This window comes from Camelus ferus, chromosome 11 (assembly GCF_009834535.1).
Source record: "Camelus ferus isolate YT-003-E chromosome 11, BCGSAC_Cfer_1.0, whole genome shotgun sequence".
Classification (NCBI taxonomy): domain Eukaryota; kingdom Metazoa; phylum Chordata; class Mammalia; order Artiodactyla; family Camelidae; genus Camelus; species Camelus ferus.
Genome location: NC_045706.1, coordinates 45,324,057 through 45,336,438, shown reverse-complemented (window position 1 = coordinate 45,336,438; position 12,382 = coordinate 45,324,057). Strand labels below are relative to the sequence as shown.

Below are 12,382 nucleotides of genomic sequence, written 5' to 3'. Positions count from 1 at the left end.
TTTCCCAATTCTAATATGTAAGCACTTCTATCTAGCTTTCTAAAGGGCAGCAGCACAGAGATCTCGAAATCATACATATCTTTTACCAGTTTGCCTCCATGTTTGAAAGTTCATGGTTGCAAGAGTCAAAAGATGTGTAATATTTATTAAGCACTTAGTATATATGCAGCACTGTACTGGACACTAAAACAGCTCTACCCTTAGTGAGTTTATGCCCATTATTTGATTTTATACTAATGTAAACTATATGAAGAATAACTGATTGTAGATGTTTAAAGTTAAGTTTGAATCAAAGTGGGGATTATGAACATCCTGAAAGAACTTGAGCATGGCCAGAAGAACAAAGAGGATTTAAATAAGTTGAAACTGAAACACTTCAGGTGTAAGGGAGGAAACGATAGGTGGAAGAAAAACGTAAAACAAACTGCCTCCGACATAACTCATAATCTAGTAGAAAAGAGAGCTCTATGAAGAGTAGGGAAGACAGCTCTGTGAGGAGAGCTTTATGAATGGAAAAGAATGAAAGTGGGGAAAGAAAAGTTGAATGATTGAATTACTTAGTTATAATAGTCAGCTTCAGTTTTACAAATACAACATCCTTGTTTTGCTTCTGTTTCGGAGGAAAAGCTTTCAGACTTTCATCATTGAGTATGATTCAGCTGTAGGTTTTTCAGTATGACCTTAATTATGTTGAGGTAGTTTCCTTCTGTTCCTAGTTTGAGTATTTTTATAATGACACGGTTTTGAGTTTGTCAGATGCTTTTTCTGTGTGGATGAAGATGCTCATGTAGTTTTCTTACTACTTTCTGTTAATACAGTGTGTTACATTGATTGATTTTCATTTGTTGAGCCATCCTTGCACTTTCTCCTGTCTTTGTAATTAAAGTTCAGTTGGAACAAAGCCAAGCTCATTTGTTTACCTACTGTCTGTGGCTATTTTAAACCTACAAAGTCACAGATAAGTAGTTATGACAGAAACTATATGGATTGTTAAGCCTAAAATATCTGTTTTGTCCTTTACAGAAAATATTTCCTAACTTCTGCTTCTGGAATCATCATTATCAACATTGTTCTTTAGTGTGTCTTTAGTAGATATTTGCCCATCTGAACTGACCAGTATTGTGTAAATTGCTTTTCTCAGTATACTTACAGTTTATCTTTTTGTCAGATAATTATAATTTAGATGAGGAAAAGTTAGATAAATAATGATTTTAAGAGAAGTGCTAATTTGTATAATGAATACGTTAATGTCTTTTGTAGTTCAACTTTATGGCTTATATTATAAAATACCACACTCTGTTGCTTATGGAGTTTTATGTTTTCTTTTCTGTAGGTGTACGTGGAATTTGACGATCTTGAATGGGATAAACGAGAGTGGGTTAAAGTTTATGAAGATTTTTCAACCTTCCTGGTGGAATACCACTTAATCTGGGCCAGAAGGAACGACCCTAGACAGACTCAGGGATCAAAGAGCAAACAGATTCAGTGGCCTGCATTGGTAAGATCTATATTCATGTTTCATTCAGCATTTTCAATTGTTTGTTTTAAAAGAATAAGAATTAAATATGAATTTAGATTTATCTTAGTGATTATAGAGTAGTATTCCTGATGACACTCCAAAGTATCTGGTGGAAATTGCAAAATACTGCTTTTATTTTGCTAAACAATTTTATGTGTCTTTCTGTAAGTACTCTTCCAGGATATTTAGTCCACACGTAGTTTACTCCGTTCAGTTAGGAGAAACATAAATTGGATTGACGGCTGCTAAGTGATAGTTGACTGTGTGCAGTGTGAAACAACTTTGCTGGATGAGACTTCATAGGTGAATGATGAGAATACTTTATAAATCATTCAATAGCATGTAATTTTCCTTGGTTTGTTAAATTTAGCCAGAATTGAATGAATCATTGTGGATAATAGCAGATATTTAATGTTAAATTACAGTTGACCCTTGAACAGTGTGGATTTGAACTATGTAAGTCCACTTGTATGTGGGTTTTTTTTTTTTCAATAAATGCATACTTTATTACTATACTGTTTATGGTTGGTTGAATCCACAGGTGGGGAACCACAGATATGGAGGGCTGATTATAAAGTTATACACGTATTTTCAACTTCCTGGAGGGTGGGAGTCATAACCCTCATGTTGTTCAAAGGTCAGCTGTGGATGTTAAGAAGACATAGTCGATTTCAATAAATTCTCAGTTTAGAGTTTTATAAAAGAAGTATACTAACTGAACAGTATCATTAATTCTACTAGGGAAAAAGCTGCATCTCTTTCATCATTGTTTTCCCTGTTTTGTGGCATAGTATTCAGCATTTAACATGTAGTCAGTTTGTTTAAATGAAATAATTTTCTTAGATTAATATCAAAGAAATATTTTAAAGCCATTGAAACATTATTTCAGGTATTTAGTATATGTATTACCAGGGTAGTAGGTAGGTCAGACTTTTTGCTGATAATTGTAGTGCTTACAAATTTTTCTGTTTTACTTAGTTAACTCTTTAAAAGTCTGAGGAGATAAGAGGTTAAAAAGAAAAGACAAAAAGGGAAGGAGAGAGAGGGAGTGAAATGAGTTGAATTAATTGTATTTTAAAAAGAAAATATAATACTGAAAGATAAATAATATGCATTAGCCATAGTTTTGATACTGAATACTTAAGCAAAATTGAAAAGATAATTTTTATCTATGATAGATTTAAAAATATTTGTTCATTGAGTATGTTGGATTGTTAATACGAAGTTTTCCAAAACCATGACCAGCATGCTTTTTGATTTTATAAACTTTAACTCAAAAGTTGGCTAAAATCTGTGAGTAATTATGACATATATGTGAATTTTCTGTGAAAAATCTCAGAAACGGGAAGTAGTAACATCAATAATACCAAAATGTATGCTTCAGTGTCATAGTTAAAGAATAAATAAAACTTTAGAAAAATCTTTTCCCTTTCTTAGAGACAGTTAAAATCAAGGTGAATTCCTAATGTATATTCACAAATGGCTGATTTTGGAGAAAATTTCTATTAGGAAATACTGTTTGATAATAATTTTTGTCACAGTATTAGAAATTTGTTTTTGTTGAAAATCTGTTAACCTCACATAACTACTTAAAACTTTTTAAAATTCAACTTACTTTTTTTTTTATAAAAACAAGTACACATTATTAAATTGGGGAGTGCTAAATGGTATAGAATAGAAAATCATATTCATTCTACTTTCACCTCCAAGGAATATCCAGCTTACTTCTTTGACATGTTTTCTTATAAAATATATTTCTCTGCTTTCTTTTTTTTTTTAAGCAAAGAATTTTTTAAAAATTTAGATTGTGGTATAATATGCTTAACATGAAATTTTCCATTTTAACTATTTTTAAATGTAAAGTTCAGTCACATTTAAGTACATTCATATTGTTGTACAACAATCCACCTACAGAAATTATTCCATCTTCTAAAACTGAAACTCTGTACTCATTAAACATCGACTCCCCTTTACCCCCTTTTCCCAATACCTAGCACCCACCATTTTACTTTCTGTCTCTATGATTTTGACTACTCTAAATACCTTATGTAAGTAAAATCATACAGTATTTATCTTTTTGTGACTGGCTTATTTCACCTATCACAATGTCTGCAAGGCTCATCTATGTTGTAGCCTGTGTTAGAATTTCTTTCCTTTATATTATGAGGCTGAATAATATTCCATTGTATGTATGTATGACATTATGGTTATTCATTTGTGGACAGCTGTTTTGTTTCCACGTTTTGGCTATTGTGAAAAATGCTGCTGTGCTCTTAGGGGTACATACATCTCTTTGAGACTGTGCTTTCAATTCTCTTGGGTAAATATCCAGAAGTACAATTGCAGGATTATATGGTATTTCTATTTTTTAATTTTTTTGAGGAACCATCACACTGTTTTCAGAGCAGCCATACTATTTTACATTCTAACCAACATTTTTTTTTTCAGTTCTTTGATAATAGTCATCCTAAAGGGTATGAGATGGTCTCTCCTTGTAGTTTTGATTTGCATTTCCCTAATTATTGGTACTGTTGAGCATCTTTTCATGTGCTTATTGGCCATCTGTATATCTTATTTGGAAAAATGGTTCTTCACATTCTTTGCCCATTTTTTAATTGGATTGGTTGCTTTTTGTTGTTGAATTTTGGGAGTTCTCTGTAGTATTCAGGATATTAATCCCTTATCAAATGTGATCTGCAAACATTTTCTGTCATTCTGTGGTTGCCTTTTTACTCTGTTAGTAGTGTCTTTTCATTTTTCATGCACAAAATTTTTAAATTTTTGTTAAGTTAGATTTGTCTTTTTTTTTCTTCTTTACCCATGCCGTTGGTGTTATATCAAAGAAATCATTGCAAATCCAGTGTTATGAAGTTTTTATCATATGTTTTCTTCAAAGAGTTTTATTGTTTTAGGTCTTACATATAAGCTGTTGATCCATCTTGAGTTAATTTTTGTATATGGTGTTAGATAAGGATCAATTCCATTCTTCTCTATGTGAATATCTAGTTCCCCAGCACCATTTGTTAAAAAGACTGTCCTTTCTCCATTGAATGTTCATGATAAAATTGTCAGAAGTCCTTTTACCATATATGAAAAGTTTTATTTTTAGGTCCTCTGTTCTGTTCCATTGGTCATTATGTGTGTCTTTATGCCAGCACCACACTGTTTTGATATCTGTAGCTTTTTAGTAAGTTTTGAAACCAGGAAATGTAAGTCCCCTAACTTTATTTTCAAGATTGTTTTGGCTGTTTCCTTTCCCTTGATATTCCATATGAGTTTCAGGATTTTTTTTTTATTTCTGCAGGAAACATGAGGATTGTGATAGGGATTGCAATGAATCTGTAAATGACTTTGGATAGTACTGATATCTTAACGATAGTAAGCTCTCCAATCTGTTAACAAAGAATGTCTGTCCATTTTTCTATCCTTTCAAAATTCTGTTAGCAATGTTTTGTAGTTTACACTGTACAAGTGTTTTCACCTCCTTGATTAAGTAACTCATTCTTCTCAATGCTTTGTAAATGGAATTGTTTTGTTAATTTTATTTTCAGATTGTTCATTATTAGAGTATAAAAATACAGTTGACTTTTATGTGCTGATTTTATATCCTTCTTTAACTAACATCAGAATTGTGAAAGACTGGAAGCTCTTCCAGAACAAGACAAGTATGACACTTAGACAAGGGGAAGAAAAGCATATTAATTGTTTTTAAAAACAAGTAAAATTATTAGTTTGCAGATGATAAAACCTTATGTATAGAAAACCCTAAAGAGCACACAAGCACACACACCAGTATTAAAACTAATAAATGAATTCAGCAAAGGAGCAGGATACAAGTAGGATACTGCTCTCTTTTAATTGTAGTTTTAGCTAAGACTGCATTAAAATTGTAGATCCTACTGTCTTTACTGCATGTTTTATCCTATACATTTCTCCTCAATTTTTAATGACTTCATAATATTTGATCTTATAATGATCCTTTTCCCTAATGTTTGGTGTTATACTTGTTCCTAACTTTTTGTGGTCATAAGTAACTGTGATGAATACAAAATCTTTGTCTGAATCTCTGATTATTTTTAGTATTTAGATTGACAATAGTAGAATTACTGATCAAAGGGTATGAACTTGAACACATCAGAAATCTAAAAATCTCCTGATACGGTCCACAAGTTATTTAAAAGTTTTACTTACTACCATTGTCCTCACTGTGTATTTTTAGCAGACCTTGACCCTAACCCGCCAACTCCCCTGCACTTCTCCTGTAAGCACTGATTACTTATTTTCAGAACATCAAAGATTTTAAAAGGGGAAATTTTTACAATTTAAGAAGTACGGATTGAATTTTAACATTTTTATATCTGCTAACTTGATATTTTAAAATGCTGTTTTATTGCTTCAATTTGCATTTCTTTAACGATATGAATTTTTTTCTTATTTGTTAGCAACTTGTATTTTTTGAAATTGTTTTTTTCAATTACTAGGGTTTTATGTTTTTCTGTTACTATAAACTTTCTTTATATTATAATAGATACTAAAATTCTTTGTCATTTGTTTCATGGCTTACTCAGCTAATTTTATAATAGAAAGTGTTTTTGAATTGTATGTTTATATTTAAAGAAAGTCTGTATAGTGTGATATCTTCCTTAATTCAGACAGGAAGTGACTTCCTTTCTTCCTGTTTTCTTTGTTTTAGGAGATTATAAAAATTAATAGAACAAATAATTGAAATCAGAATGCTTGTTATACTCTAGAAAATAATCATTTTAAGTTTCGTAAGACTTTGTGAACATTCATTTATGTATAATACATATGACTAAGATTCTGTTATCTAAGGAGATCTATAAGCAGCAGTTATGAAATTCAGAATTTTTAAGTTCATGTAGCAGAATAAAATACTATATATTCAAATTTCAGAAATTTTAGGGATATATATGAAGTGATAATAAATGAAACACAGTGGAAACTAATAGTCCTGTCTTTAAATTTTTACAGATTTAATGTTTCTAATTCTGTGTACATGGTAGTGCTTTCCTACTCTTTTGTACTTAAACATGTGTTTGTATTTATTATCTTCCAGTTGTTTCACACCTTGTGTGGTACCTGTTATATACTACATATTGGTTATATTTTCTAATCTACTTCTTAGTCTAAGAAATCAGTAGGTACCAGCAGTATACCTGCTGGTTCTTAATCACAACAGGAAAAAAAAAATCCTCTTATCTCATTAACCTATTCTAAAGTTTACTTTAAAAATTTAAAGATAAATAAAACTTCAACAAAATGTGGGATAGTTGTAACACCCAGGTTACTTCTCTGGAATTGTCTATTTATTTTTATTCTCAAGATATCAGTAGCAAAATATGTATTGGAGCACCACATATGTAACATGCTGAAGTGGTGTTCTTTTTCTTTTTCTCCACCCTTCACCCCCAACCTTGGCTTGGTCCTGTATGATCAGTGTACCACCTGAGGCCATTCTGATGATGGAGGCCAAAGTAACTCACATTTTTATGCAAGTTACTTAATAAGTTGTTAAATTTTATTTATTTTTTAAATTAAGTAAAATACTTAAGAAATCACATTTATCTGCACCAGGGAAAGAGAGTATTGCATTTATAATTGAAATCAACGAATCACCTACCTAACTGGGTTAGGGCCCTGGCTCCATCTCCTTTAGGAAAACCTTCTGTGGGGAGTGGGGCTTTGACCCTAACCCAGTTGGGCTGTAACACTGCTGCATTTTCTAAGGGGCTGAGTTTTCTACTCCTTTTCTGCTGGCCCAGCCTTCCAGATCACCCCAACCAGAATTAATCTCATCATCCTGTGCTCCCTAGAACTTTGATTTTGTACCTTTGTTTTAACAACTGGCACATTCTGCTTTGTATTATAACTATTTGTTTGCATGTCTGTCTTTCTCTAATAGATTGTAAGTTCTTTGAGGACAGGAATTATGTCTTAGTCATCTTTGTATCATTCCTAGGAGTCTAGTACAGTGCCTTACCTATGTTAGACAGTAAGTAAATGCTTATTTTAAAGTGATGAATTTACTCTACCCCTGCTAGTGAAAAAGAATCCTACTGGAAGTTATAGCAAGTTTCCTGGCTAACTTTATGCTAATATCAAAGGACAGGTAAACATAATTAGCTAGTTGTGGTAAAAATATGTAAGTTACATATTTTAAACATGGAAAGTAGTGAAAAACACACAGTAAAAAATGTTTGTAATAGATGCTCTCATTCTAATCATATACAAATACGATTCCTTAAGTTGTCATGGGGGGAAGTGAACTTATATTTTCTTTGTCGACTAAATATGCTAATTTGCAATAATTTGTCTGAGTTTTTAGAGTGAATTTTAGGAAGCTTTGACTTCTCCTTCCCAGTGCAACTTTTCCTTCACTAGATAATTCATTCTGGTTTGACCAAGAATTGTGATTGGATTATAAAAATGCAGACCTTCATCAGTATATTTCTTAGATTATTTGCCTAGGGAAAGTAATTTTTAGTTGCTCTCTGTTCTGAAAGAAACCCTCTCAAAGTGAATAGAATTCACTGCTCTCTGGGAGAAAATTACATTTATGTCTGGCTGTTACATGGAAAAACTTGATTAGATTATGACTTCAGATTTTAGTGAATTGGGAAGATATGCCACACTCTAGCTATGAATTAAGCTTTGACATAAATTCATTTAAAGAGTTTTTACATATTGATGATTGAGTTTTCAGAATTAGAATTACTAGTTTTGCAGTCCTTTGTACCTTGATAAATAATGAAATATGGTAGTAAAGACAATATACCTTCAGGATTATTATTTGTCAGCAAGGTAAAATACTTTATGAGATCAAATTATATATAGTTAAAGTATTAAACTTTTTAAATGATGAAGTCTAATACTGGGAAAGATTGCAATGAATGAGCATATCTTTCATTTGTTGTGGGTCATAAGATGACATTATTGGGGGGAATTATATTTTAAATACCACAAAGAAGCTTATACTCTTTGATTTGTTCATTCTGCTCTTAGGAAATTATTCTTACAAAACAGTTCTTAAAGGTAAAAGTTACATTCAGTTCAGCCAGTGTTTATCAGGCACCTAATGCGAACTAGACAGTACTGCAGATAGAAAAATGAAAGGTATAGTAATGTTACATGCAGGAGGATGTTCAGTAAGTCCTACTAAAGAAGAAAAAAATAAACAACTTTGGTGTCCAGCAATTTGTGAGTGTTGTTAAATTAATCTGAGATATTATATATCTTTTAAAATGATAATTATGAATACTTCAGAGAAACAAAATTCAACTGAGCAGATCTTGATTATAGTGATGGTAAAATTATTTACTTAGAAAAATTATAAAGTAATTAAAAATCATTTTTCTGACTATAAATTTTCTTTCCAGTAAAAACAACTATTATTTCCCAAGAAATTGGAAATACTAGTGTGATTGGTTTGTCTTGTAGGTTTTTTTTTTTTTTTTTTTGAAATAGTTTTCTTCAAATGAACTAGCTTAATAGTTTATTTAAGGCTTCTGCTGATGTATTTGAACATCTAACTTTTATGTTAATATAACATTTTAAATATCTGTTCTTAATAGTACAGAAAATTAAGACTTTAATGACAGTTGAATCAATGACAAAGCAAAATATAATAAAGATTATTTAAGGTTTATTTTTAACTCTATCTGTATTACTGTTTGCTCATGGATTTACATGGCTTGATACGACCTTAGAGATATTCTAGTCAGAGATTCAGAGAATGTAATTGCTGAAAAAGAGAACAAAAGCTTAGTAGTCATCTAGGAAGGCAATGTAATATATTAAGAATATAAGCCTTGATGTTGGATTTCCTGGTTCAGATCTGTACTCTGCCCTTTACTCTTAATATCGGGATGAATTTAAAGTATTTATTCTTCCTCTGTCTCACTGTCTTCATAATAGTAATACCTATCATACAGAGTTGTAAAGATTATGCAACAAAATAAATAGATGAGTAAAAATCTCAGTATAGCACAGCAATGAGTTTATCCAGCTGTACAGTTTTTGAGGTAATACCCACAAGACTGCCTCTCTTAGACGAATCACAAGTTTGAGGATTTACCAAACCCATTTTCTGGTTTGATAATTCACTACAAGGACTTACAGAAAACTGTGATACTCGTGCCTGTGATTTATTGAAATGAAAGAATGCAAATTAAAATCAGCCAAGGGAAGAGATGCATAAGGCACAGCGTACAAGAAGGGTCTACACATGGACCATGAAATTCATAGCATTATGTCCTTGCAGCCACAGTGTGTGACAGTATGCAGAGTATTGCCAACCAGAGAAGCTCACTGTCCAGAGAAGCCTTTGCTGTCCATCGTTTTTACTGGAGCTGAAGCACATACTATCTTCATGTCTGAGATTTAGTCTCTATTTCTTCCTGGAGATCAGACTAATACCTTCAGTTATCACTTCCTGTGGAGATGGAAACAAACTGATATTGAAATGTCCAAAGTCCCCATCATAAATTACATTGTTGGACTGTCCAATGGCCAAAGCTCCAAGGCAAACAAAGACAGTCTTGTCACAGGGACATAGAGATCACTTCCAAGTAGCTGAAGTCTAGGCCAGACCTCTCTTTGGATAGGTAGAGTTGCTTCTTCACTGTACCAGCCACCCCTTTTGGCCTTCAGCATATGCTTTCACAGCCAAACAATCATATTTGTCTTGACATCTACATTTAGTACAGCATTTATATGACAGTCACAGTAATGGTGATAGTATGAAAATAGTCTACATTTGGACAAGCCACTGTGGATTAGGGATGAATTTAAAGAAACTGCCAATCTAATTTATAAAGCCACTAAATACATTTTCATATTCTTATACAATTTATTTATTTCCTCCCATGATCTATCATTATTTGTACCTTATGATGAACTTGTACAGAACTGTTTTGTATAGAAATTAGCTGATAGTTGGCTAAATCTGTTTCTTCCTCATACCATTATTTTTATATCACTACTAAATCCTGAGACAGCTTTAACTCAGTCTCCTGATACAATTAATTATTAGGATTGTTATAAGACTTATTTACATAAGGTAATTGAGTCTTACAGTGGCAGTGTTAAATCGTATTTCTGTGTGGTCATGAGACAATTCAGCTTCATTAAACAGCAATTAAAATTGCAGAGGAATTTGCTATTATCCTAACAAAATTGACTTCTGTCCATATAGCAGATGTTATTATGGACAGGCTTATTTATAGTTGGCCCTTGCTCGTTTTTTTCTGGATTCTAAGTCAGTTTGGATCAGAGCCAATCACCCTGTCTTAGGTCACAAACTTGTACTTAGACTGTTTTCTGTTGTGTGCTGTTAGATAGAAAAGCCCACTTCTCTCCTACAGGGAGCACACAAAGAGTATTGAGATAGTTCCTATTTCTGCTAATTATATTATAGGGTATGTCTTATTTTGATCAGACATAGGGACAAGGGCAGTCATAGTGCATCAGTATAAATTACAAATGCCTCAGAAGAACTTCCATAGGTTTAGAGGTCCATAAGTTTCCCCATAAGTGTACTCCTTGAGCCTTAACGGCTAAGATTGAGGGTCATTTTCCTGAGGGTATTTTGACTTCAGTCTGTCAAGAGGCCCTTTGGGTCAGAGTACAAGCCCTTTCCCTTTGCTCGTTCCTAGCAATATTTGTTGAGTCTGCCTGACCCATTTCACTAAAACCTCATTATCTTCATAGACTGATTCTCATCCCGCTTTCCTCCTGGAAGAGAACTCCCTCTAACTTGCTTATTCTAGTTATTTAGTAAGTCTATTTCTTCTAAATTTTGCTTCTCATTAAGAGAAGCAAATTCAACTCCCTCAGCAAAGAGTCGCAGACATCTTTTTCTATCCTATTTTACCCGTTTATCTGCTTATGATCTTCAGACCCCAGCTGTGACTTAACCAAGGTACCCAGGCCTTCTTATCAGACCTTATCTTGATTAGACTGTGGAAACATCAGCTCAGGCAGTTTGAGGTTAGGTGTTTTACAGTCATCTTTCCTTCTGTTTTTTAAGGTTTTCCCAAACTAGAGTGAGTAAAGCATATTTGTTTAGAGCCCTTTAATGCGAGAGACCAGCAGGAGGGCCTCTCATCAGTTACCCATCCTCTGAGAGTGCTACAATAAGACTTTTGTTTTGACACTACCAATGTCCACTTCATTTTCCCATTTATTTTAACCATTTAAAGATTTCCACCCAGCTGGGACGAGTCTCTTGACTCTACCCTTTCTCTTTTCCTATTCTCTTACCAATTTTTATCATCTTTTATTTCAGTGTAACTTTTCCCTGTAGAAGTAGATCTGTGGCTGGTGGATATAGCTAGATCTGGTCTAAACTCAAGCTTGGCTTAGCATCAGGATCCGTTGCAGTATCTCCCTCACTTTCTCTTGAGCTTTTACAGATAACAACAATCAAGAGACTATATGATTAGTTCATTTTTAAAATTTTGCATTTCTGTATGTATCTAGTGAGCCAATTCTCTGGGGGTTGGATGCATCATTTTTAAATTCCATTGCTAACTTTTACCTCTACTGACTAACTGATCATTGTACAGCTGTGGTTCCAAAGGGCCACTCATGAATTGAAATGTTTGTCTTCCCCCACCCTTTCATTCTTTTTCTTCCCAAACTACATAGTTCAGCTAGTTAGCACCTGTCACTCAAATCCCACTTCTGACACCAACTGCAGTAAGTTCAGCCAGCTGTTACAGTTTGAGTGAACAGTCTCCACAAGACTGCCCTTCTGACACCATTGCAAGTTCAAGGATTTTGAAAACCACCCTTAGGTTACTGCTGGAGGGACTCACAGAATTCATTGAAAACTGTTACATT

General features: G+C 33.0%; 1 protein-coding gene across 8 annotated transcripts in view; it reads left to right on the top strand.

Moving 5' to 3' along the window:
- Nucleotides 1–12,382, top strand: part of JMJD1C (jumonji domain containing 1C) — a 257,660-nt gene that overhangs the window by 102,970 nt on the left and 142,308 nt on the right. For all 8 annotated transcript variants that reach the window (XM_032491485.1, XM_032491484.1, XM_032491483.1 and 5 more), the window contains one exon: nucleotides 1,334–1,498. Coding sequence is in view for 6 of the 8 variants with exons in the window: in XM_032491484.1 (XP_032347375.1) it covers nucleotides 1,334–1,498 (165 nt within the window). In the remaining 2 variants the exon portion in view is untranslated. The remainder of the gene's footprint in view (nucleotides 1–1,333; nucleotides 1,499–12,382) is intronic.